This window comes from Syngnathus acus, chromosome 19 (genome assembly GCF_901709675.1).
Source record: "Syngnathus acus chromosome 19, fSynAcu1.2, whole genome shotgun sequence".
Taxonomy (NCBI): domain Eukaryota; kingdom Metazoa; phylum Chordata; class Actinopteri; order Syngnathiformes; family Syngnathidae; genus Syngnathus; species Syngnathus acus.
This window is the reverse complement of record NC_051103.1, coordinates 4380190-4402527: the sequence shown is the minus strand read 5'-3', so window position 1 is coordinate 4402527 and position 22338 is coordinate 4380190. Positions and strand designations below refer to the sequence as shown.

At 45.2% G+C, this 22338-nt stretch overlaps 4 protein-coding genes and 1 non-coding gene across 11 annotated transcripts in view; 2 read left to right on the top strand and 3 right to left on the bottom strand.

Moving 5' to 3' along the window:
- The first annotated feature begins 147 nt into the window (after window positions 1-147).
- Window positions 148-229, top strand: trnal-uag. The gene has a single exon. It is a non-coding gene; the product is annotated as a tRNA-Leu (tRNA).
- A 483-nt stretch (window positions 230-712) lies between these two features.
- Window positions 713-3086, bottom strand: tha1 (threonine aldolase 1). Its single transcript, XM_037277882.1, has 7 exons — window positions 2611-3086; window positions 2107-2190; window positions 1925-2013; window positions 1620-1805; window positions 1368-1505; window positions 1100-1292; window positions 713-1029 (listed from the first exon to the last, which is right to left on the bottom strand). Exons 1-7 carry the CDS (start codon window positions 2909-2911, stop codon window positions 731-733), a joined length of 1290 nt encoding a protein of 429 aa, XP_037133777.1. The 5' UTR covers window positions 2912-3086; the 3' UTR covers window positions 713-730.
- Window positions 3087-6756: 3670 nt separating this feature from the next.
- The window catches only part of socs3b (suppressor of cytokine signaling 3b), a 25807-nt gene continuing 10225 nt past the window's right edge, over window positions 6757-22338 (bottom strand). The window contains exons 2-6 of one of the 4 annotated variants that reach the window (XM_037277982.1): window positions 16655-16757; window positions 15412-15508; window positions 14100-14197; window positions 10352-10637; window positions 6757-9743 (exon numbers count right to left, since the gene is read on the bottom strand). In XM_037277982.1, the coding sequence (XP_037133877.1) occupies window positions 9228-9743; window positions 10352-10480 (645 nt within the window). In that variant the 5' untranslated portion in view covers window positions 10481-10637; window positions 14100-14197; window positions 15412-15508; window positions 16655-16757 and the 3' untranslated portion in view covers window positions 6757-9227. Of the gene's footprint in view, window positions 9744-10351; window positions 10638-11081; window positions 11107-11442; window positions 11852-12716; window positions 12846-14099; window positions 14198-15411; window positions 15509-16654; window positions 16758-22338 lie in introns of those variants that run through there. The other 3 variants (XM_037277980.1, XM_037277983.1, XM_037277981.1) reach the window with 3 other exon arrangements.
- On the top strand, window positions 12776-19962 carry LOC119138094 (CDP-diacylglycerol--glycerol-3-phosphate 3-phosphatidyltransferase, mitochondrial). 2 transcript variants are annotated; one of them, XM_037277853.1, is made up of 11 exons: window positions 12776-12933; window positions 13686-13881; window positions 14123-14200; window positions 15776-15875; window positions 15958-16147; window positions 16224-16402; window positions 17231-17427; window positions 17680-17971; window positions 18141-18289; window positions 18379-18499; window positions 19591-19962. In XM_037277853.1, the coding sequence occupies exons 1-10, from the start codon at window positions 12800-12802 to the stop codon at window positions 18496-18498; spliced, it is 1635 nt and encodes a 544-aa protein (XP_037133748.1). In that variant the 5' UTR covers window positions 12776-12799; the 3' UTR covers window position 18499; window positions 19591-19962. The 2 variants fall into 2 exon arrangements, with proteins under 2 accessions (XP_037133748.1, XP_037133749.1); XM_037277854.1 differs by lacking the exons at window positions 12776-12933; window positions 13686-13881; window positions 14123-14200 and adding an exon at window positions 14241-14323.
- Window positions 19563-22338, bottom strand: part of cyth1b (cytohesin 1b) — an 8239-nt gene continuing 5463 nt past the window's right edge. For 2 of the 3 annotated variants that reach the window (XM_037277883.1, XM_037277885.1), the window contains exons 6-12: window positions 22083-22276; window positions 21859-22007; window positions 21482-21593; window positions 21006-21082; window positions 20868-20939; window positions 20633-20787; window positions 19563-20377 (exon numbers count right to left, since the gene is read on the bottom strand). In XM_037277883.1, the coding sequence (XP_037133778.1) occupies window positions 20299-20377; window positions 20633-20787; window positions 20868-20939; window positions 21006-21082; window positions 21482-21593; window positions 21859-22007; window positions 22083-22276 (838 nt within the window). In that variant the 3' untranslated portion in view covers window positions 19563-20298. Of the gene's footprint in view, window positions 20378-20632; window positions 20788-20867; window positions 20940-21005; window positions 21085-21480; window positions 21594-21858; window positions 22008-22082; window positions 22277-22338 lie in introns of all 3 variants that reach the window. The other variant, XM_037277884.1, reaches the window with a different exon arrangement.

The following is a 22338-nucleotide window of genomic DNA, read 5'->3' as shown; positions in this document are numbered from 1 at the left end:
CTTCTGTCGCCTGCCTTGCTGCTGCTTCATTACATTTCGGATTGGCTAATTCGACATATAAAAACATGGCTACATTGTGAAACGAAAGCCGTCGCTATTTTTTGGTCGCACATTTAACGACAAATATTTGCTCACTTTACCGTCCACGGTAGCGTGGCCGAGTGGTCTAAGGCGCTGGATTTAGGCTCCAGTCATTTCGATGGCGTGGGTTCGAATCCCACCGCTGCCAGTACATTTTTCTGCACTTGTCAAAAAAACAAACAAATAAAGGTACACATCTAAATTTATTTGGTTGTTGATTAATAATATTATTATCGACATGTTTGGGACGTAGCTGGCTATAGTCAAACTATGTCATTAAAACTAATGAAAAATTGGATTTAAAATTCATGGACATATATTAGGTTCTGATAAGAAAGTTTTTTGTGGTGAATGGCTTCATTTGAATTTAAAAAAGAACAGATTATCCAGGTTGGCTGTAGATTGGGTGAAAAAAGTTCATATGTGTATGTAAATATATAATAAATACATATAATTTGTAACTTCATTTTACTACTATTGATTATAATTTAGAAAAAAGTAAATAAATAATAAAATTTATTTCATTTATCTCATTTAACAATTTGTTGATTTATTCATTGATGTGTAAATGATAAATGAAAGGTTCCTCTGTTTATGCTTGTCTTTCAAGAGATTCTCAAGATAAGAGACAAACATTTTTCAAGCCCCTTTATTGTTTATTCTTCAAGCACTGCCGGGCAACAAATTGCAATTTCCTGATGGCCAGCTGCGTATCTTGGGCCGATATGCCCAGATGCCACACGGCTCTCACAGAATTACGAAAATAAGGGTACATGAGGACTTGTACGCCCTGGCCCAGCGCGTCTTCCTCTCCATCTCCAACTTTGGCCATGCGGTCGCAGAACTCCGCGGGACTCAAGGCGGGTTCTCGGATTCCGAATCGCAGAATGTTTGTCTCCACTGCCGCCATGTCCACGGCAAACAGGGGCGGCTCGCATGTTTGCAAGGCTGTTAAGCGGAAAACATTTTGTTGTAATGGCGACGGATAGCAGGACAGTGAGCGGGTTCTCAAAGACACCTCGAGCGAAGGTTTTTGCGTTATCATGATCTTCCTGTAGTCTTTCGACCATGTCCAGCAAAGACAGTTTCCCTGCCGCTGCCAGAATGCCGGCCTGACGCATCCCACCCCCCAGAGCTTTACGGCACCTCACCGCCTGGGAGATCAAATCTCTGGGCCCAGCCAGCATGGTTCCTACCGGGGCACCCAGTCCCTGTTAAATTCACACGCACAACTACCGTAATTTCTTTCTAGGATTAGCTAGCCTTCTGATGACTACAAATGTCACCTTGGAGAGACACACGCTGACAGTGTGTGTGTGCTGCAATATGTCCGTCACCGGGACCCCCAGTGCCACTACAGCGTTCATCAGGCGCGCTCCATCCATGTGCACTGACAGGCCGTGTTTGTCGGCGAGAGCTCGCACCTTCGGAGAGAGAACACACATGTGGATGTCGAGGAGCGATTAACCAAAACAGCAGCTAACTCATCTGCAGTTGCATAAATAAATGCCCCTCGGATACTATATGGACTCGCACACCTCTTGCAGGAAGCGAAGCGGCATGACACGTCCTCCTTGTACGTTATGCGTGTTCTCCACGCAGATAAGTCTCGACCGGGGGTAGTGGGGGTTCGGGTAGTCGTGGCGGATCTTAGACTCCAGCTGGTCCAGGTCGAAGGTGCCGTCGGCGAGAGTGTTGGCTGTCGTGGCGTGGACGCCGGCGAGCTGTGTCGACGTCAACATAAAAAGCCATGCATTTGAAAAAAATATGATAAATTGCATACGCAGGTGTATTATGTAAATATATTACATATATAAACACAATTGATCTAAATTCAGTTTACCTGAGCGCTGCCTCCCTGCTCGTAGATGTGCAAATGGGATCGGTCCCCCACGATTATCTCATCGCCACGCTCCCTGCAGTGCACCATCACTATTGTGACCGAAGCATGATGGTCATTTCAACCTCTACCCCGACCCCCCAACCAAAAAATCAAATATTTGAGAATAAAGTGTTTCAAATCACCTGCGATGAGGTTACTCATTGTTCCCGAGGGGACAAAGAGCGCTGCCTCCATTCCAAACATGTTAGCTGCAATTTTCTGCAACTCTGCAATAAAGAGGCATAAATCCTTTTCATGCATGGTAACACTAAGTATGTAATGTATTTGGAATGAAAATGTGCCGTAATAGTAACAAAAGATTACGGATTATGTGAAAATAAACTGAAAATAAATAAATAAAATACAGAAATAATACAGTTAAATCATGCTCATGTTTTGCTATTTGTTTACTAAATTAAAAATCCTAATTTCTTAACCGTAAACAATTAAAAAGATAATCATATACATTCAGGCTTTCTTTTTTCCATTATTTTATTAAATTAAAAATCAAATTAAATAAAAACGAAACATCAAGGTTCGTTTTTTGTTAAGTGATAGTTTAATACACAAGACAAAAGAATGAATTGTGTACTGAGTATTCGGGACTAGCTGGTTACCGGGCTAACTAACTCGTAATTCGAAGCTACCGTTCACTGTGGGGTCTTCGCCCATCACATCGTCTCCGACTTCGGCCTCAGCCATGGCCCGGCGCATCGCTGGTCCTGGTTTGGTCACCGTGTCGCTGCGGAGGTCCACAACCCGTACACGAGTCGCCCTGCAGGACTCGGATGGTCCGGAGCTCCGGCTGTTGTCGTAACTTCGTTTTCCGGCATATGGTAGAGCGACGACGCGACCCCAAAAATGAAACTTACAACAAACTGTTTTGAGGGACATTGCTGCAGTGTAAACAGTTTGAAAAATCGGGATTGAACTTTGGATCGATTGCATCGATAATCATTTACTTGACCTCATGCAGGACGGTTAACTGATCCCCGAATAGCTGGTCAAAATTGCACGTGTCAAGATTGTCCACTGGGTGGCGCCACATACTCATTATAATATACAAACATAACGTACTTGTATGATAGAAAATATATTATCTTTTTTTAAATAAAATATTTGTATACTAAATGTTCTAGCGTAACGTTAACATAATCATAATACTATAACTATAATACTATAACACTAAAAATGCAAAACAACCAATATTATGTATTATACAGTATAATGTACAGTATCGTATTACAGTAATCCAAGAATGGTTTTCTGGGTTAAAACTATGATAGACGCATGCAAATAGTGTTATAAATAAAAACCTGGTGACGATAGTCAGTGGTGGTGTGGCTCACGAGCGCCCTCTGTGGACCATCTGCTATCGACACACACGCACTGACACTGCAGTACAGCTGCACATGTCAAAACGTCAACTAGCGTGGGACTCGTGAATCCACTGGATCAAATTCCAGTCGCACACACGCACGCACGCACGCACGCACTTCCCACTCTTGTGCGATTGTAATCACTTGATAAGAGCGTGTGCGCGCGCACGTAGTGCCAGTAAGCGGGCGTCTGCTTGTAATGTAATGGGGCCATCCAGCTGCGTGACGCTCACACACTCGAGTCTTTGTGGCCAGCGACTTTCATGGCTCACAGAGAAAAATATTGAATAAGGCAGAAATGAAGCAGGAGAAATATTGACCTCTTTCTGGGAAGAAGCAATGACGAGACGGCAACGCCTTTCCAATAACCATAAAGCCTGTTGGGGGCCCGAAATAGTCCCTCCCACCCCAGCCCATCCCTTCATTGGTTCTTTCGCTATCAATTGCCGCACAAAAGCAGGTGTTTATGGGAAGTCTTCACACACACACACACACGCACATCGAGGCAAAGATGCTCTTTGCTTAAAAGGTGTTGACATCAATGCTTGAGACTTGCTCACATCTGGTTCGCATTAAGCCCCATTTCACCCATCCCTTCCTCACAGAGACTTTTCAGGGTACTTCCCAACGCGGCATAATTCAGGGTGTCACCCGTCCAGTAAAGTGTAATATTGGGACACACCTTCGTTACGTCGCTTACAAATGGGATTTTTTTTTTTTTTTACACTCCTCCCACAATCTGAATCATATAATCGCTGCATTATAGTTTATCCCAATCCAATGGTGATGAATGAGCTGTTCATTTGCGGCGGGGCAAAGGGATGAAAGATGTTTCCATAGAAGCCTTGAAGCGCTTTCCTCGCAACTACTTATCCACTTCAAGAGGAACAAGCGTCTCATGGCAATTTTGTGAATCATCTTCATACGAGCAGCGCGCCGTTTCCAGGAATCACGTCAGTACCGAGGTTAAGATGACCTTGCGGGTTCCGCCACCTTGAGCAACCTGTCATTCAGTCGTTCCCCTTACCAGACCTTCGCTTTACCCTTTCTGTCACCTCCTTTTCACTCATCAGTCTCCCCCACCATCGTCACCCTCCCTCGCTTTCTCTCTGGGAAGTCACGTGACTTCTCTGAAGCCGAACCCTATAAACCAGTAGTACTTGGGGGGCTTAGTCTCTGTACCACACAGTGATTGGCTCTTTATATGCAGCACACACACACACACATACACAGAGGACCCCCTGTTTTCTACTGACGGGAACACGAAGCGTGACCCCCTCACGTTAAGATAGAAGAAAGGGAGGAGATAAATAAAAGTATTCTGACTGGGAAGCACTGTTTGTTTTCAGTGGAGTTTCCCGGCCTTCCCAGCATCCCGGACCGTTTTCATCCCACCGTCGCGGGCAAAGTTCACACACACCAGAATATCGGAGGGGGAAATAAATCGGGAATGCGGTTTAAGCGAGGGCGGTCGCGGAGTGACCACAGCGAGGTCAACACTTGGCGGCGGCACAATAACGATACAGCGTGTGCATGCTCACCATATGGTTTTTATTGATCCGCATCCTTATTATACCCCCCACCCGCCTCCTTCACTTTGTCCGCGCAGAGATGGCGCTGAAGGAATGATGGAATGCTTGGAGGGTAAATCTCCGCTTTCCTGGAAGCCGCTCGGGCTTTATCAGAAGCGGCTGTGACAATACTGGCGCTGATGGGCCGGCCCCGAACGGCTTTCCTATAAGCGCTGATCGGCCAACAAAAAAAGGCCTTCCTGGAAGAAACAATCAGCAAAGCCTCTTCCTGGAAGAGTGCCGCCGGAGCGCTCGTCGCAGGGGCGCGCTCAGAGTAGCCGCCTTTTGCGTATTTTTATACGACAGCTTGGGAATTTTTTCCCGATTTTCATTTTTGAAACACATTTTCAATAAATCAATGATTTGATTGAAATAAAGTAAACATTGAAGTAATCTATTCTGAAAACATGAGCGAGTCGTTGCGCACTTCCACCTATACTGTGACCGAACAGTGGAGCTAAGTAAAAAAAAAAAAATCTAGGGCCGCCAAACGATTCAATGTTCGTGCTGGAAAGACTGTGACTTGGCGAAAATGATGCAGGGAAGAATTATGGTATGTGGAGAACTTGAGTCACAGCTGAGCCCCTTTGTACATTAGACTACTTGCACTCTTTGCTTTGGAAGTGTTGAGGAGGAAAAGGACGGACGGAAACTTTTCAGACTTTTATAGACATTTAAGGGCATAAAAATATCCAAAAGTGAGTGTTTTTTTCTTTTTTTTTTGTCATGCTTTTATTTAAAAAAAATTGCATTTTAAAAATTTTACATTACAGTAGTACTTCAAAATGTTGAATTAAAATTTTATTTTTTACCGATTCAATTTAGTTTTTTTAATATCTTGTGTTACCTGCGTTAGTGTGACATTATTTTACCGCTGAACCTTGCGCGACATTTGCATGTGAAAGAATAGTTGTTTGCAGTCAAGTGGGTCTTTGTGTGTGTGTGTGTGTGTGTGTGTGTGTGTGTGTCTGCGCGCGCCTGAGTGCCAGGAATGCGCTTCATAATGACTTTTACATCATTTCTCCGCAGCTGAGGGCTTTTTTTGCGTCATTGAAAAAAAGTATTCTTTCTCCACGTCAAGCCCACCCCCGACACACACACACACGCTTTCCCCACATACGCACACACACAGTAACACCAGGCAAGCCGTAAAAATTCAACTCAATTAAAGTGCCTCTTTCCTGGAAGCCAGTCACACACAAAACACTAGGTATGCAGGGAATGGGAACCGCGTGTATGCGCGTGAGCGTGCGCGCTCCCGTGTGTGTGAATGAGTGCGTCACTTTTGAAACCGCTTTACGTTAACCTTCGAGACGGACGTTTTATGTGCGGCTAATGTCGGAAATGTCCCTTTCATACATTTGGCCTCACATAGAAACATACATACATGTACACACTCCCAAATATATCCATGCATACATGTATCTACCCGCCCTTTACAGACATGCACACATCCTCCTTCAGCCCCTCGGGCAGGATGTATTAAAGCCCGACTGAATTCCTTTCCAGTTAGGTCCGGCCCAAAGTGAGCGTTTTGCACAGTAAGGCCTGTGTCCAAGTGTGCAAGGGCTCTTCTGGTAATCCCTTTGTTACCGCCACCCCTCCTTCCTCCCCCGTCTTTCCTTTCCTATAGGCCTGGCTTTATGGAATTTACCCACAAGGCTTTGCAGCAGCTGAGGAGGGGGGGAAAAAAACAACAATTCTAACACAAGAGGGAAGCCCGAGCTAAGCTAAAAAGCTCTCTGTGAAAAGGAACAGGCAAACAAAGGCAGTTGGCTTTTGTAAAAATAGTGCTCTTTAATATAAATTATTGAAATATTTTAGAAATATAAATATGTGCAACGTTCCATTTTTTTTTTTGTTATTTATTCTTCTTGCTTTGTTTTTGTTGTTGAGAGATTACAGCTTGTGTTGTGCCACACTAAGTGGCCACCAGCCTGCTGCGGTTAAGTAGAGTCTTTATAAAAGACAAAATAATTTTACATACATACACATGACGTGACGTTGACAGACAGGTCCACCGGCACAAATGTGTGACTTTTCTTATTTTGTTTTTAGTGTTTGGGACGGCAGCAGAGAGCCTCCGCTGCTGAATAGGTCACAGGTTAGCTAGCGCCGTTCCAAGAAATATTTTTTTGCTTTTTTTTTTTTTGGCAAAGATGACTGTTAAAATAAGTAAAAAAGAAATCCCCTTTTTTGAAGGGGAGGGGAAGACGTGCTGCCGAGAGGTTTGAGTGGGATGAAAACAAAAAATACACACTTTGCTCTCCCGCTGTCACAATAGGATTGGCTGCTTTGAACCAAAACGGCCGACTTGCTATTCAACTCTCCCGTGAGACATTTATGTGCGTCCTGTTATGTTAGACTTGTCTGCTATATTTTAGGTCGATCAGTGAAACCGGTGTCCGGGGCCAAATTTGACTAACTTTCTAGCAGGCATTAGCAGGGTCATGTTAGGAGACCCCATCGATTCATACATTTCCACCAGGGCTCAAAAAACTTGAGCTTTCAGGCATGTGAGTGAGTCGTAATTGCACCTTTAATTTGGTGACTGTCATGTGTCAAAGAGAATAAAAAAAAAAACTTTTTACTGCTGAACTTTGAAATGTGGGGAGGAATAATGAACAAAGTAACCGGTTCCTACTCATACTTTGTGTGAAAAGCATGCGTCTGGGTTCATTATTAATATTTTATACAGTCTTTTAACAACTGCGCCATATTAAATCAACTAATCAATGCTCGCCTTTGATGAATTAATGATACGGACGCTAAATAAGTGCGCGGACCTCGTGGGGCAGCACTCATGCATCTATGTATGTACGTGTATATATAGTTATATTTATATATCGTCATTTGAAAAGCACGTACAGGGGTCCCTCGATTTATAACGGTCCCAAAATATAAGGTCTCAAGGTGCCTGCTTTTCTTTGCATTGATTTATATTTATGAGCTAAATGTGTTTGTCAGACAATCATTTTCTGAAATTATGACTCCGCATAAACTCGGGTTACATCTGTGACGTATGAACAAAACTTTTGTAAATTGAGGATGCCCCTGTATTGGTTTTCAAGTTTGTCCACCAGATGGCGCTACTTTTTTTTACCCCATTCAAACCATGCAACTAAATTTTTTTTGTGTTTTTTTTTTAAACTGTTTTCTACTGGGTTACCTCTCTATTGAAATAACAACTGTCGCAATTAATCTTGGGTAATAGTGTGTCAATCAGTCAGTCTGGAGACAGGGCCAAGACCTGCCGAAGAGGTCCTCGGTTTACGAATGTCCCGATATACGAGGCTTCAAATGGCATGCGGTAAACTCATTAGAATATGTGGTCACATGAAGGCACACTCAGTTACTACCGTACTTAATTGTGATAGCCACTACTGTGCTAGCATAGGTTAGCGATGGCGTAAAAATTTGGCTTGAGTCGCTCTAAACTCAGGACACCCTGGATATTAATTAGAGCTGAATCGTGATGTTATTGTCGGCCAAGTATCGCAATTATGTTATTTTAAATTGCATCGTGATGGGCACTTAGAAACTACCTTTCGGCAGATTATTCTAATCTCAACACTGCCCCCCATAGTTTCTGGTGGTACTGCAAAGTAAGACATTTTGACATATCTGATTTCCTATAATTCCTTGGTTTACGATGGTCCTGACATAAAAAAAAAATAGGATTCAAATGGTATGCAATGAAAGATCCAATTTGTGCTACGCTATAAGAATCTCGTCAGGCCAAATAAAAAGGCACGCTCAGTTACTGCAAGACATTGGACTGTGTTTTGCAAACAGTAATTCTGGCTTTACTACACTAGTGATTTGGCGCATTGCAAATGGTGAATTCACGTTACATCACTGTCATAAAAACGGAACTGTGTCGTAAACCAAGGACCTTATCTCCATTTGTAAAAGCCTGGACACACGTGTTTTATAAGATGAGAACTACAAACAAAAAAAACATCTTAAGACTCGACGCCATTTTGATTCTGGGGCATCTGCCTGTCATTTCCTCGAAGCGCAAGGTGTCTTTTCTTTGTACGACTATGCCTCGACGACTTCTTAATCCCATTTGCTACTTTTCTGCTTTCTCCATCTGCAAGATGATGGTGGATTTTTGCAGCCGGTTTTGGATTAAAAGAGAAAAAAAGTAGAGTTTGGTCCCGTGTGAACATGTGTACATTTCTTCTTGTTTAGTCTTCTATGAGGCTTTGCTCGGCGTCTAAGTCAGTCATTGGGAGAAGGTTGACCATTTACCTCTTCTCTCTGTCACGTCCACCGCCGAGAACTGGTCCGAGCCCAGCGTCTGGTAGCTCATATGGGGGCGTCGTACTCCTCCAGGAAGTCTTTGAGCGAGTGTGGCAACCGCTCGGCCCCGCCCAGGCCCTGGTTGTTCAGGGTCCTCCTGCATATGTGCTGCAGGGACGAGAGAGAGTTGAGGAGGGGCCGCTGCAACTCCAGCGGGATCCGCTCGCCGCCAGTGTGAATCAGATAAACGGTGCGGCTGGAGCCGGGTTCGGCGGCGTGGCCGGCGGGGCCCTTCCCCATGTAGTGCGCGATGAGCTTGAGCACGCAGTCAAAGCGCGGCGGCTCCTGAGTGCACTGTGCGTCGGGCTGCAGGAAAAAGCCGCTGCTTTCGCTGTGGACGCGCAGGTTCTTAGTGCCGCGTGCCGTCTGCACAGACAGCGTGAAGAAGTGGCGGTTGTCCGACGAGTCCCGAATCAGGAAGGTCCCGGGGGGCTCTGAGCGGAGCAGGGAGCTGGCCTCGCGGCCCCCCACCGCGCCCCAGTAGAAGCCGCTCTCCTGGAGCTTACCCAATGCGCGCATCACCTGAAACAAGTGATTTGTTGTTGGGGTTTGTTTTACTTAGTTTTGGGATTATTTCAACCCAACTACTACGTTTTGGGTCAAATATAAGTTCATTTCAGATTTTACTGCATCAGCATGCATTTTTTGGGAGAAATATTTCATAATTATGATCAAGGAACATGATTTGTTTAAGTTAATGTACGAGATGATTGAAATGGTAAATAGTGGTTGTGTTTGTGGTCGTTTTGACATCGTGTGCTGCTCATTCTGTTGTTTGATCCTTGGCCACCAGGAGGCAGTAAAATACAACAACGACATGTAGATTTGATGACAATTTCATTTAAATTGCAAAAATATTAGTCGTTTTTTTGCAAAGGATCAAGACTATTTGTCTTGTATGATTAGTGTTTAGGTTGAAATATAAGTTGTTTATAACTACCGCAGTAGTATCACTAGTTTTGCTAGACCATCTCTGTTGTTCCGTATTATGTGTTAACGTGAACTTTGGGCAAAGTTATGCAGTTTGGTTAAATATAACTACATGTATGTTTTGTTTTGCAGACAATTCCAGCTGGGAGATGTCCCTAAACAGAAGTAACAGGAAGTTTAAAAAAAAAAAAATCACTAACCTGCTGGTAGTGTGCATGTGAGCTGAATGGCTTGAAGTGATGCGGGGTGCAGTCGGACTGCGGGGCCCGTCCCTCCGAGGGGGTCCCGCCGCTCATGGCGAGGGGCTCGCGCCGACGAGAGGCCACCATGGCGCCACGGTCCGCCGCCTCTGGGCAAAGGACGGGCGGCGGGAAGGCGCCGGTCGCGGAGGGGGACAGAGGGGAGGACGGCGGGGTCACACACCGGGTCCAGGGCCCGGGGGCAGAGGAGCTGGATGCATCCAGAGAGTGGCTGGGAGAGACACACCTGCACAGTAGACAGATGCTGTTCCTGAAATCAATGCGAGTCAAATGGCACAGATGCAAGAATGGTGCACAACTTAAGCCTTTCATACTGTTCATTTTCCATGCATGCAGAGTATTTTGTGGGCCAATTTCAGTCGTATGCATGACTATGGACTATGACTATTCTTGTGTTGTTTTACATTTGTCCTACTCCAAGATTCCCCTATGGCCCTTTAGAGACCAACAGGTGCACATTTCTGTGCAAAGCTAGGCAAACGTGACGACAACATAGTTCTCAGGCCTGATTCGACACTGGTAAAACTAAAAACAGCCTCACTGCTAAGAATTTGCATACACAATTTATTTGCATATTTAGAGGGTTATTTTTGGAAAAGTCGTCACTTTTGAGGGCAGACATTTTGATCCCAAACAGTATTTAAGGGTTAAATAAGATATTGTCATGCACCTTGCAGCCCATTCAGCAACTGGAGCCTGATTGCAATCGATCGTTAAGGGGGGGCGTTAAAAAATAACGGGGTCACTGCCCTCTCTCTCTCCCCTTCACCCCAGCCCGTCTGCATTACAGCCACAGTGGCCCCTTTCTCCGGTTTCACACACAGATAGGGGGGCCCCATGCATGTCTGCACTGGAGCCTGGCGGTAGGGGTACGGAAAAGCGGGGGGGGGGGGCTTCCCCGGCTAGACCCCTGTTCCAGCTCGGAGCCGCAATTTCAGCCAAACCATTTAGACTACAAAGTAACTAAGACTCAGTGTTGAATTTTCAACATATTTTAACGCGGTCTACTTTGCGCACGAGCCGTAACTTACCTTGCGGATTAATATAGCCCCTCGCCGCAGCTCGTCGCCAAAAGACACACTCGGCAAACTACCCGAGAGTAGTGCTAGATGGAGGAGGATTAGCTCAGGCATTAAAATCCCCCCGCCGGAATATTCCGCAAAAAACATATGCCGAGAACGGTCGTCTTCGTCAGCGGCGGCGCTGCCGTCTGCGGGACAGGAGGTAGACAGACCATATGCGTGTGTGTGTGTATGAGTGTGGCGGAAGGTTACCGGAGGTTGTTTCCAGTGAGTAAAGCCGATCGTAAGGCCCCGCCCCCTTCTGTCCTGAGGTTCTTCCAGTAAACGCACGGGTCCGCGCGCGCGCACGATCTTGGCGCGCGGGCACGCGTGCATGCTCGCGCGGCTCTCGCTCTGGCGGATTGCCAGTAAATAATCGCGGTGACCTTTGCAGCAGGGTCCGCTTCCTGGTACCGCTCGAGCAATTCCATGCGCATTTTACACGGCATGAAATATTCATCGTGATAATTCATCACACTGTGTGCGTTTTTTCTTTTTTTTTTTCGTAATAAGGCGTACTTGTACTATTAAATTTGCGCACTCATTGCACATGTTAAACGGTACTGTCATTAACTGCTGGCTAATTACACATATCAGGGGTGGGCAAACCTTTGTTTTCCTTTGACGTTTAAAATGGAAAGATAATTTGTTGATGCGATTAAAAAAGCTATTTGAGTAATGGAATGATCATGCATTGTCATTTTTTCATCAATTATTAAAAGAAAATATGTGTTTGTAAATTAGGACTTATTAGGTATAGTTAAGAACCGATTCAGTCAATTTTGTATTCTTAAGATTGAGTGGGTTTGATTCAATATTTATGTTGAGTCAATAAGAAATTGCAGTCCAGCTAGAGTACCCGTTGAAAGTTTTCAAAGATTTATTTTCATACTCATGTGTCCAGATTCGGTATATGTCACCTTCACTCAATAAAGCCTATGTTTTGCGCAATACACCACAATCCCACATCTACAATAATACACGTACATATCTAAACTTATTTCTTCTCTTTTGCATATGAATTAAGTGTGCAAACAGACACAAAATTAGGATTTATAAAAGAAAATATAATCATTTTGTCGATAAAGGGCATAATACGTGACAAGTGCATCCGGGTATGTGGGGGATGTATCCAATGTTATGAAAGAAAATGCAAATGCTGTATCCGGTTGAGGCTGACACCTCCCGTGTGACATTTACTCAAGTTATCATTGTGTCGAACGATGCCGGCTTGTTCTACTCACTGGGAGCCTTCGCAGGTTATCTTGTCAAGTGTCCACCGCTTTGTGTGAATAAAGTTTTGCGTGTTTTTATTTTTTTTCTTCAAATGGTCACTGCGATAGCAATGGCGGCCCCCATGTCGTGGAGGAGGCTGGTGTACTCCGTGTACTCGCCGGCCCTGGCCGGGGTTTTCACGCGAATATCTGATCGGCTCTTCCGCGCGCGGGATCGACGAGGCGGGTAAGAAACGATGTCCAAATAAAATGCCGAAATCAGAGAGAAATCCGACGTTTCGTGTAGTAAGATAAGCATCCCGTTGACAGAAGCAGTTGCAGCATTTGAATGCTAATGTGGTAACACTGTGTGTGCCACTTAAATGCTGCTGTAAGCTTTAAACGTCCTTATCCCTGGCTGGAGTCCTTTAGAGTCCCCCAAAAATATTCCCACCAAAAGACACAAAAATGTGTTTTCCATAAAATGATGTCTGATCATCGTTTCACGAAGTTCCGTTAATCGGGAGAACTCGTGAGCTATTTAAAATGCTTCGAACGACACTCGTTATTTTCCGGCTCTCCTCGATAATCATCGGCTCTCCCACTGCTGCGGCGCTCTGATGCCTGATTGGTTGTTATGCTGTGGGACGGCATTGGCTGGATTCCCTGTGTGTCCCGCCCAGTTTGTAAAGTCAACACTGTGACGTATCGGATGTAAACAAATAACCGCCATATTGATTCGGAAAATGAATGAAAAATGACTATTTGTAATTACACTGTAATACAGTAGCCCCCCCCCCCCCGATACAAAATCACATTTACTATTTTCTTGACTAAATTATTAGAAACTGCTTTTGGCACACAAATAATGGATTTATCAATGAGTCCAATTAGACATTTCTTACTTAGCCTGCGTATTACATCCTCGCATTAGTATTCAGCACAGAGCTTTCAGCATTCTATCGCTGGTTAATAAATGTTCACATTTTGTTGGCGCAGCGCCTCCGTTCTGCTTTTAGCACCCTTGCTGGCCAAAGCCGAGCCTGCTCCAGAGAGCGCCGCTGCTGCGCCAGGCGCGCCGCATAGCCTCCACGCCCACTTCCGATGGATGGCGGAGCGAGTACCGGCCTTCCGGGTCAACGGCGCACGTGTCCACGTGCTCACCTCGCCTGACCAGTTCTACCAGACGCTGAAGGTCAGTTGGAAGACAAATACTGAGTTTTGTCTGTCCTCCCCTTCCGCTTCAACTAATTGAGGAAATACTTTCCGTCGTGTTTAATTGCTGGACAATTATTTAATTAAAGTTCTTGAATGTAACTTGTCTCTTTGGCACCTCTTGAAAGTAATGTCGTATATGAATCATTTTACAACTATTGATGAAATTCACGCTCACATCTCGTGCTACATACTCACCTTCAGGGTTTCTTCCCCATCAGGCACGTGTCAGGACCGCCAAGAGACGAGTGGTGTTGGCTTCCTTGTATTTGGGAACGGGTCAGTTGGAACAGGACCTGGTGAGAGAGACGTGGTGTTACTGTGTGTGTTCTCAAGAGAACGGCCATCTTTAGTTTGGGCAGGTGAGAGCAATATCAAAACACAGGCCCTGGCCAAAGAAGCTCTCAGAGATGCCAGAAAATGTGAGTCACCGTTCACTCTAGCACAAGAGGTGCAGAATGAAAACGTTCCCGGCACCAACCAAAAGCAATGACTGCAGAGTGTTGAGGTTTTACGGGTATAAGGACACCAGTGCTGGCCTGTGCTGGCGTGCTGTTCTCCATGCCTGGAAGCCCAGCATAACAGTATGAAAACCACAGTCTGGGCTTAAGTTCACATTCAGCTCTTTTCCTTTTGTTTTTGTTTGAAAAACACACACACACATACACGTATACACAAAAAGTACGCTGAGTCACACGGCGAAAAGAATCCGAGTGAGCTGGCGTCGCTGCCAAAGTCTTTGAGGATGAGTCATTCCCCCTCTGAAGAAATCCCAGGCGTCGTCGTTGTTGTGTATGGGATTGTGATGATGCGCAAAATGTGATAATAAACGAGGCGCATTACCGCCATTCAGATAATTACATTTGAGGTGTGCTTTTAACAAAGCGAGGTGTAGCCAGGGAGTTTCCGTCTGTTATTCTGCGAGTACAACATTGGGTCAACTTCAACCACCCCAATTCCACGTCGGTACCTTACATCAGAGTTTAATTTGGAAATATATCAGGCGAACCAAAACCAAAAAAAAGTACTTTACTGAAACAATGATTAGCTCCACTGTTGTGCAGTTTGAGAAATACACCGGTTGTTCAGGAAAATCCAAACATTTTCCTGAAAATCCCAATGGCCACCACGCCTCTGGTTTTGCATATCACGATACATAGCTGGCATAATAGAGAAATCTTTTTTGGTTACTTTGCCAAACCTGATTAAATGAGTGGGCTGTGTTAGTAAAGATTTTGGCATCAAAAAAATCACGTGTGTGACTCTCTGTGGGGACCAAAGTCACAACACTGTGGTTAGGAATCACCACCGCCTAACACAAAGAACAGCTAACCTGGAAAATAAATTCTTGATGGCATAAAAGGGAAAAATATGCGGTTGCTTTCCTTTGCGGCTACAACAACTTCCACTCTTTGCGCCCTGGCCTTCCCCACACTGTTCCCACTAAGTTGGAGGCATGCAAAACCGTGTGGCTAAGATGAAGCATTAACATTCAGGGGAGTGTACCTACGTGTCACTGCTAGAAAGAGGAAGGAGTTGGCTGCATGCATTTGGGCACCAGATGTTCTACTTGAGTCATCATTATAAAACGCTCCTCTCCTGGCTGCCTGGAAAGCAAAAAAAACAACAACCAAATAAATAAAATAGGACAGACATTGCCAAAACAAATCAAGTAGAACATCATCTAGTACCGGCATTGCCTGTTTTGTCATTGCACACAGCTTGTTACACATTTAAAAGTGCCACAGTGCTATTAAAGCCTCTTCTTAATCATTCTTGACAGGTAGCGCTTCACTCCGAGGGAAATCTTTGAAAACTTAGCTTTGACTGCTTTCAGAGTACATTTCTGAGTGCTTTTTGTTACTGTGTTGCAGGTGGACTGCATGCAGGAAGCGCTGGAAAACTCACAGGAAAACAAACACGCGCCCGACCTTAAAGTCTCTGTGTTGCTGGACTATACACGAGGCTCTCGAGGTCAGTGGTCGTCCCCGTCACCGCGAATAAGTCTACCAGAGGGACAAAGGGTCTCATCCTCCCCGATTGTTCCTCTCCGCAGGGCAGGTGAACTCGAGGACCATGCTGCTGCCTCTGCTGCAGCGCTTCGCCTCGCAAATGCGCGTGTCCTTATATCACACTCCCGACCTGAGGGGCCTGCTGAGGATGCTGGTACCGCAGCGCTTCAACGAGACCATCGGCGTGCAGCACATCAAGGTCTACCTCTTTGACGATAGCTTCATCATTAGCGGGTAGGTGTATGTATTTATCATTTTGGTGCATGGAGGCACAATAAATATATAAAACGCTTGGATGTTATTTTTCCAGGGCTAATCTGAGCGACTCCTACTTCACTAATCGTCAGGACCGCTACGTCCTGCTGGAGGACTGCGGCGAACTTGCGGACTTTTTCTCTGAACTGGTGGAGGCTGTTGGGGACGTTTCGCTGCAGCTTGGGCCTGATGACTCGGTGGCCATGCAGGATGGCATGGTACACCCATACCAAGGTAAATGCTCGGCTGTTTTGAACCATGCAGGTGTTTGTATTATTTTGGTTGCCATAAAGCTGATTCTGATGTGTGGAGAATTTTGAGAGAGAAGAAATGTTTTTTCAATTTGGAATAAGGCTGGAAGAAGTAAAAAGTTGTCACTATACCCTGGATGCCTCTAGTGTTATATAACACATTTTTAGTTTTGCTTCTCTCATTACAAGTTGACAAGAGTACCTAATGAAGAGTCTCCCAAACGCACTCACTTACTTGCATAACCGGAATATAGATTTACAAGATGCCACCTCTGCAAATGACATGATGTCTGCTGGAAACCAAACGCTGGGAGCGGCATTGAGATGTTACAATGATGCTGGGAATAGAGAACACACATGCAGTTAATTGATAAAAATACAATTGGCATTTCCTCATAGATGAAGAAACAAGTGAGCCAAAATGAAGGCAAACCCAACCAGTTAATTATTCTGTGATGAGTGATAAAAGCCAAAACAATTATGACTATTAACAAAGCATCCGGAAAGTAGGTAAAAGCATGTGACCTATTCACTTTTATGTTCATCCCATTCCAAAATAGAATGAATACTTTTGATCATGCGTTGACACTTTCTCTTTTTACTTTAATACACTTGCAAAAATCTCAAAACTTTTTCGTGTCATTCCAGCGTATTGCACAGTTAAAAAAAATCATTCATGTTGGAACAAGGTCAAAAAAACATAAAAATACTGTAAGAAAGTGAGGTGCTGTGTAAGATTTGTTATTCTAGTATGATGCGTGAACCAACAATACATGCTCAGCTGTCTTGACCCTCTTTGGATCTCCACCAGGTGACAGGCAGGATTTCTCTGCGGCGGCGAGCAAGCACATCATGGAGGTGGTGGACATGGCTCGCATGCGCCAGCAGCTACTCCTCAGCCAGCATCAGCACACCGAGGAGGAGGAACAGGAAGAAAAGGATACCTGGGTGTTCCCTCTGGTCCAGATGAAGCCCCTCGGCATCCGGGTGGACGAGCAGGTCACACAGGTGGGCGAGAGTGGCGTGTTTGTAACCCTGCGCGCGTGACTCACAGAGTAAAAAGATGACTAACAGCGGAATATTTGAGCACAGTTAGGTCACATTTTCTGGGCATCAACTCAGACAACAATCGCCAGCGCAATGGAATGTAAACTAGTGCGTCAACACTGCAAGCTTCGTTTGCACAATGTATTAGAACTCTTTCCATAATATTCTATAATAAATGTAAGGAAAGAACTAAGACAATCTTGCCTCCTCCAGCGTCTGTTGCGAGACGCGGGCCCGGACTCCACCATCTACTTGACATCGGGCTACTTCAACCTGACGCGGGCGTACATGCATCTGGTGCTGGGGCCGGGGGCGGGCTACCGCATCCTAACTGCCTCGCCGGAGGTCAACGGCTTCTTCGGAGCCAAGGGCGTCGCCGGCGCCATCCCCGACGCCTACACGCACATCGCCAGGCAGTTCTACGAGCGCGTGCGTCAGCTGGGCCAGCAGGGCCGCGTGCAACTGCATGAGTACCACAGGCCGCAGTGGACCTTCCACGCCAAAGGTGACTTCATTTTCAATCTCCTTGAAAAAAAATACAAATATATCACAATCACAATATCGAGGGAGGAGGGGAATTGCAATTTCATTTTATCTCTAAATCATCCGGCCGAGTGCCGTCCCAGTCCACATTGATAAAGCCTATATGGTGATTCTGTGCTCTCGTCCTCCAGGTCTGTGGTACTACCTCAGCGACCAAGACCGGCCATGTCTCACACTAATCGGCTCCCCCAATTTTGGCTACCGCTCAGTTCACCGCGACCTGGAGGCCCAGATCGCCATCGTCACAGAGAACGAGCAGTTGCAGGACCAACTGCGAGAGGTCTGCTTTTTATGCCGTCCTCACCCCAGTAAGACGACATTCCAACGGAGTCTCATTTAGGTATTTGACCGTCTTGTGTGATGAAACAGGAGCAGGAAATGTTATACCGGCGGTCCTCAGAAGTGTCTGGATTGACATTTGAGCAGCCAGACCGTCACGTTAAGCTTTGGGTCAAACTGGTCACGCCGTTCATCAAGAACTTCTTCTAAGGTAATAGGACCAACATGCTTGAGTACCTACATTGCAGCTTAGCTTACCTTTTGGCTTGGCAGGGGGATAGCACGGACCCATACAGTACTGTCTGTCATTATACAGGATCTATAGTGCATAAAAGATTAATGCACTAGAAAGAAGAGTACACTGAAACTTCTTTCGAGTTTGGCTTGCTTGAATGTTTTCTGTGACATCATCCATACATGGAAATGATTAATAGTCTTGGACTGATGCACAGTCACCAGAATCCAACCGGCAATTTTCTAAAGCAACTTCCAGAGTCGTTGCGGCCCGTCCCGAACCCCTGTCCTCGTCTTCCCAGCAGAACACCCCCCCACCCAAAAAAGCGCCACGGCTGACTCACCCCTTCTTGTTTTGACTCACTCACATTTATTTATGACCGCCATCTTTGGAGGCTTACCTCCAGTGTCGGCAACACTGTTTGGTGTGCGTGGCAACAAAGAATGTGACCACAGTAAGTTGTGGAAAAATAAAACCAATTCTTTTGAGTCAGGGCCAAAACTTTGCTATGATGTTTATCATATTTTACCCAAACTTATGCTTACTAATTTTGTTTAAAATGTCTTTAAAATATATATTTTTTTAGCATCTTCTCTAAATTTGCATTAAAAAAAAAATGTTCAAAAAAATCTGATAAGAAAAGAGCAACTACCTTTGTATGACCTCAGAACAGGAGCCATTGTTAGACACGGTGTGCTAGACACGGTGTTTTGCTTCTGCTATTTTGTTGTCCCTGTCAGGAAAAACAAAAAATGGAAGCACTCAATCAATACCTTTGCACCAGACAATTAAAAAAAGACAACTGTGAAGATCATTATCATCTGATGAGAGACGGGACGGTGTTATTGTTGAGAGCACTGTCAGGAGATTAGCTTTTGGATCCAATCCAGGCTTTGTGTAAGAAATCCACAGGCAGAAAATCTTTGTGACTCCAGCCTGGAGTCATGTGCCTTCTAGTGGTGAAAACAGTAATTGTCTCAGACACTTGATGTTGTCTTTTTAGACTTCAAGTTCAAATTTTATTTTTTAAAAAACCTCACCAGCCTGTCTGTGTTGTCGTTGCGCAGGTGGAGAGCATCGAGGGCAATGCCATTTCTGCTGATACTGCACATGTCAAAGACAGACTTGAGTATCCCTGCCAACATGTTCCAGGAATTGAAACACACATATACATACTGTTTCACATCCGTAATACATTTCAAAGAAAATCTTCTGCGCCGGAGAAATGAAACTGACTTCAAGAAGATAATGGACACAGTGAAGGAGAAGAATGTGTTATTGTTCAATTACAGATGTACTTTTGTATGATAAAAAAAAAAGGAGTGTGGGGTTATGTGTGAAAGCCCTCCTGTGAAATTCACGCCAAAGAATGCAGATATAGAAAGAACCTGGTTGTAAACTTTTAATCAGACAAAACAATAAATAAGGACAAATAAATACCAAGCAACACCTTCAATCACCAGTTCCACGAATTGTGCTTTGAAAGCATTGGGGGGGTGAGGGACAAAATGTGAAAAGAGATCCAGTTTTTCTTTTTTGTGCCGAATTTAAATGAATATGTCCATCGACTTTCATGAAATGTAAAATGCTCAGTCAGCTTCCCACCCACAGAAGCAACAAACGGAAACAGGCAGAGGACGGTCCTCGAACATACTGTATGCGTATAAAAAAAGGAAATGAGTTGAAGGTGCAACAGTGGTTCATTGATTTGACAGTTTGAGCTCGATTTGTTTCCAGCAGCACTCATCAGTCAAACCTGAGTGTGTTTGCGCACACTACACGCCCTTCAAGGAGGAAACCTTCTTTTTGCGAGCGGCCAACATCTCGTAGAAGGGGTCCTTGCTAATGGCGGCTCTGCGAGAGGCACATGGAGGACATGGCATGGGAGCAGGATGTAAATGAAATAAAAGTTCATCACATTGTGCAACTGACTTTTGTTTCTGTCCTATATATAAATGGCTACTAGAATTTAAGACGGGATCTCACAAGGTTGCAACACGAGTCACATGGTTCTATGGCCTTTTGGCGTCAGTTACCAAATATGGTTAAAGTATGTGATAGCTACAATTGATTCAGCACAACTACAACAAGACTACAAATAAAACTCACTTGATGCTGTTGATCCACTCATCCTTCTCCTCTGCGGTGGGGGCGGAAATTCTGTAAAAAGTGTGGTTGCCCTCGACGACGCGGCCGTCCGCCTCCGTCTTGCAGGCCTTGATCACCTGATCTCTGTGGTCCGGGATGAAGAGCTCAAAGCAGTTCTTGGGAACGGGACGAGGAGGAAGAGCGCCAGTGAGCTGTTTGAAAACCACACCCGGCTTGCATAGTTCAAAGACTTTACCGGTTTCTTTGAGTCATCCACTTCGCGAATGCTTAGATTTTCCAGGGGAATGATCCCTCTTGGTTCTTTGTCCTTTGCGGAGAAAAGACGTTTCATAATTAGGGTGAGTGACGCAAAATGTTATTAAAGTGTACTTACTGTTGTGAACTCAAAATAATAAAGGCAGTTATCTGTGAGGATGAACCAGCGCCTCTTCCAGGTCTTTACTCGACCGCCTGCGGACAAACGACAGGTCAGGCGTGAAGATCCTTCATATTTGCGGTTAAAGCAGGTTTAAAAAAAAAAAAAAAAAAGGTGTTTCCACTAAAAGAGGGGATCAGAAGCCAGCGTTTGTAAGATTAAAAGCACAGCATGGGAGATGGAAGCGTGACGTAGTTTGGGTGCTAGCGCATGAGCTCAAAGCTAATTTGCACACAGCGGTGAGGTGAGGCAAAAGCGATCGGTGCATTAAAGCCGAGATGGCCGGTACTTACCTCCTGGTTTCATAAAACAGAAAAACAGAAGAGAGAGAAAACAGTCAACTCTTTTCCAGTCACGCCCGCTGGCGTTCACACGCTATCTTGAGAGCTTCTCTTAAGAGAATCTACCAGGTGGCGCTCCCGGCAAACGCGTACCTAGTTTGAGCAGCCAGCCCTCTCTGTCGGGATTGAAAAAAGTGTGCGTGAGGTCATTGCCGTCATCCTCTGGGATTTTAAAGGGCTCGTTCTTGATGCTTTCAAAGAGGTTCTGCACACAGAGAGCCAGACAAAGCGTTACGCACGAGCTCATACACGTTTTCACGATAACAGCGCAATAGAAATATTAGGACAAATGTGGTACATTCCAAAAAGTTTCTCAACTACTGTCAGCAGATGCCTTTTTTCAGATGGCCGTTTCTACTACCATATAATTCATGTGATTGACTCTCTACCCAGTTTTTCATGACAACAGTCGCCTGGCACAACAGGAATAAACAAAATGATGGAAAATCAGGGAAAGGTAAGTCTCTCACTCGGAGAAGCTCTTCTGGCAGGTCTCCACCGTCGTTAATGCCTCGATTCATGGCTGTGAATCTCTGAACGGAGGGCTTGTCCTTCACGTTGGGGTTATGCAAACTGGTGTTAAGCATGATGACGGCAAAGGACAACACGTAACACGTGTCTGCGGGAATAAAAAGTCCTTGTTGTTACAAGTGCAGACCCATCGGAATGCCAAGGCTGAATCTCGCCCACTCACCCGTGCTCTGAAACACGCCGGGATTGCAGTAGCAGTATCTCCGGGCGAAGGCCTCCATCATGCGGTCGATCTTCTGCGCCTCGCCGGGAAGCCGGAAGCTCCACAGGAATTGCCGCAGGGCCTGGACCAGGTTCAGGTCAGAGAACTCGTGTAGCTGGAGGAAGGCGTGCAGCACCTCGATGTTGAAATCGTCTCTGCGACGCACACACACAGATTTGTCAATCAGTGACTCGAAATAGTAGACACTGAGTAACCA

Coding starts and splice junctions, on each gene's coding strand:
- tha1 (XM_037277882.1), bottom strand. CDS start 2,911: ATGCAATCGATCCAAAGTTCAATCCCGATTTTTCAAACTGTTTACACT. Junction 2,191..2,610: donor CGAAGACCCCACAGTGAACG/GTAGCTTCGAAT, acceptor TCTTTATTGCAG/AGTTGCAGAAAATTGCAGCT. Junction 1,806..1,924: donor AGCAGGGAGGCAGCGCTCAG/GTAAACTGAATT, acceptor ACGTCGACACAG/CTCGCCGGCGTCCACGCCAC.
- LOC119138094 (XM_037277853.1), top strand. CDS start 12,800: ATGGTCACTGCGATAGCAATGGCGGCCCCCATGTCGTGGAGGAGGCTG. Junction 12,934..13,685: donor GCGCGGGATCGACGAGGCGG/GTAAGAAACGAT, acceptor TTGTTGGCGCAG/CGCCTCCGTTCTGCTTTTAG. Junction 16,403..17,230: donor CATGGTACACCCATACCAAG/GTAAATGCTCGG, acceptor GATCTCCACCAG/GTGACAGGCAGGATTTCTCT.